At 52.0% G+C, this 2,550-nt stretch overlaps 1 protein-coding gene across 1 annotated transcript in view; it reads left to right on the forward strand.

Moving 5' to 3' along the window:
* Positions 1-2,550, forward strand: part of SLCO2B1 (solute carrier organic anion transporter family member 2B1) — a 64,930-nt gene that overhangs the window by 13,305 nt on the left and 49,075 nt on the right. The window contains exon 2 of the mRNA XM_009276871.2: positions 874-977. Coding sequence (XP_009275146.1) covers positions 897-977 — 81 coding nt within the window. The 5' untranslated portion in view covers positions 874-896. The remainder of the gene's footprint in view (positions 1-873; positions 978-2,550) is intronic.

Consider the following 2,550-nt stretch of genomic DNA (forward strand, 5'->3'; position numbering starts at 1 on the left):
GGCTCCTGGTCTCGGCTGTATCTAACCAAATCAGAGGAGCTGCTCTGGGGTTTGAGGAGCTGCTCTGGGGTTTGAGGAGCTGCTCTGGGGTTTGTGGAGCTGCACTACCATGGGGAGGAGAATAAGGCTCAAGGAGATTCACACCAGCACAGTGGAGATCAGAGCCTGCCCCAGGCACCGTATGAAGACCCTAGGATGCTCCTTGCGGCTGGGGTTCAGGGTGGGATTCTCCAGCCCATTGAGGTCCCTCTGGATGGCAGCACAACCATCGGCTGGGGGGGGTGGGCCCCAGGCACCGTATGAAGACCCTAGGATGCTCCTTGCGGCTGGGGTTCAGGGTGGGATTCTCCAGCCCATTGAGGTCCCTCTGGATGGCAGCACAACCATCGGCTGTGTCAGTCGCTCCTCCCAGTCTTGCATCTCCTGCTATCTGGCTGAGGGTGCACTCTGCCCCATCACCCAGGTCATTGATAAGGATGTTAATCAGTACTCACCCGGATAATGTTTAAACAGGATTGGCCTTGATTATGTTGAACAGCGTTGGCCCCAGTTATGCTCTGGTATGGCTGGGATTTGGGAATACCGAGATCCTGGCCCAGCGCTGCTTTGTTGCTTTGAAGTGAAATGATTGATAATTTTTAACCTCTCATGTGCCCTGGTGATTAGCGTGTTAGTGTTTTGCATGCTGGTTTTTTGCTTCGCAAAAGCGAAGCGCTAAAAGAAAATGAAAACCAGGAATAATTAATAATTGCTTACAATGACCCTGCGCCTGCTGTGTGGGTGTTCGCAAAGCATGACAGGATTTTGCTGTGCTGAGCAAGATGAATTCAGGCAGAGCAACTCAGCATTGTGCTGAATGATTTATTTTGGCAGGCGGATAAAGCAGATCTGACAGAATGACGAGTACCACTACAAAGAGCAGCTACCCGGATCGGTCCCGGAAAACACTCTGCAGGAACCCATTTCTCAGTGTCAAGGTAAATACCTCCTGCTTTCTGTAACTCCCCCCCACCTTGGATTACTTGCCTGGTAAAGAGGAGTTTAGCTTTCTACAGAAGGCATTGGCAGGATTTCTGTTTATAAAATGTATTTGGAAAATGCTCTGGGTGCTCCCTACGGCAGAAGTGCCATTGGATGTGCAGCTGGATCCGTCCAAAAGCAAGCGGTGGGACAGCGATGTTGCAATGCAAGTTTAACTTTCAGCTTCTGCAGTATTTAACTTCTGTCAGTGAAACTCCCAGAGCCCAAAGCAAACATTCAAGAGAAACAAATCCCAGACCTTAAAGCAGCTATGAGCCTCAGTCTTCACGGAAATAATTTTTTTATGATATCCATAATAAATGCATGCAGGTAATGGGGGCAAGCAGAGATGGAGGAAAGGGGAAATTGGTGCTTGGTCTTGGAGCTCAGCACACAGCAGCCTGCAAAGCTTTGGGTATTAGCCCCCATTTTGGCAAGGAATGGCATCTAGTTGGCTTAAACCCTGCCCTCGCTTGAATTTATTCACTGAAAACATATGTCCTAAGCAATGACTCAGGCCACCAGCCCTGCAATGCCGCCTGACCCTGGTGTAATTTCACCTGGCTCCTCTTGTATTGCTGTTGGGTGTCTGGGGGCATGCAGGGAGATGGTTCCTCCATACTTCCACCCAAGAGCTCTGCCAGGTCCAGTGCAGGCAACCAGATGAGTGGGCTTCATTAAGCCCTTTGGAGAAGTCCCACAAGTTGGTTGTGGTGGGGACGGCAGGAGGTGGTGGTCACTTCTGCACAGCAGTCTGATGGTCAGAGGGCTGCCCAGGGAAGGCAGAGGACTGGCTCGACTCGCCAACGTGGGCGTGAAGCCATGTTTCCTCTGTCCTGGAGCACCCAAACCGCTGAGCCATGGGGAACCCTGGGTGAAGGTCCCTTTTTCTCCCCTTCTCAAAGCTGGGAAGAGGCGTGAGGCGGGATGCAGTAGAAGCTGAGATCTTCTGGTGGTGGGGCCAGTGCTGCCTGTGTGGGATTAGCACGCTGATCCTGAGCTTGCCTGCAGATGTTCACGGCCTCTCATCTCCTACCCATGGCTGTGTCGGCACCAGAGGGGCTCCTCAGCTCATTATTTGCAAAGGTGTTTGCACGCTCACTTGTTTCCAGAGGAGGATCCGTGATCCTTGGCTCATGGAGGTGGTGGGGAATCCTTTTCTCTTTATGTAGTGCTAATGGCATTTTTAAAAAAATCCCATGTACCTTGGAATTCCGGAGGGCAGACTTTGGCCGGAATTCCGGGGGCAGACTTTGGCCTGTTTAGGAGATTGGTTGACAGAGTCCCTTGGGAGGCAGTCCTCAAGGGCAAAGGGGTCCAGAAAGGCTGGACGTTCTTCAAGAAGGAAATCTTAAAGGAGCAGGAGCAGGCCGTCCCCACGTGCCGAAAGACGAGCCGGCGGGGAAGAAGACCGGCCTGGCTGAACAGAGAGCTTTGGCTGGGACTCAGGAAGAAAAGGAGGGTTTGTGACCTTTGGAAGAAGGGGCAGGCAACTCAGGAGGACTACAAGGATGTCGTGAGGTTATGCAG

Source organism: Aptenodytes forsteri, unplaced genomic scaffold (genome assembly GCF_000699145.1).
Source record: "Aptenodytes forsteri isolate BGI_AS27 unplaced genomic scaffold, ASM69914v1 Scaffold459, whole genome shotgun sequence".
NCBI classification, from domain to species: Eukaryota; Metazoa; Chordata; class Aves; order Sphenisciformes; family Spheniscidae; genus Aptenodytes; species Aptenodytes forsteri.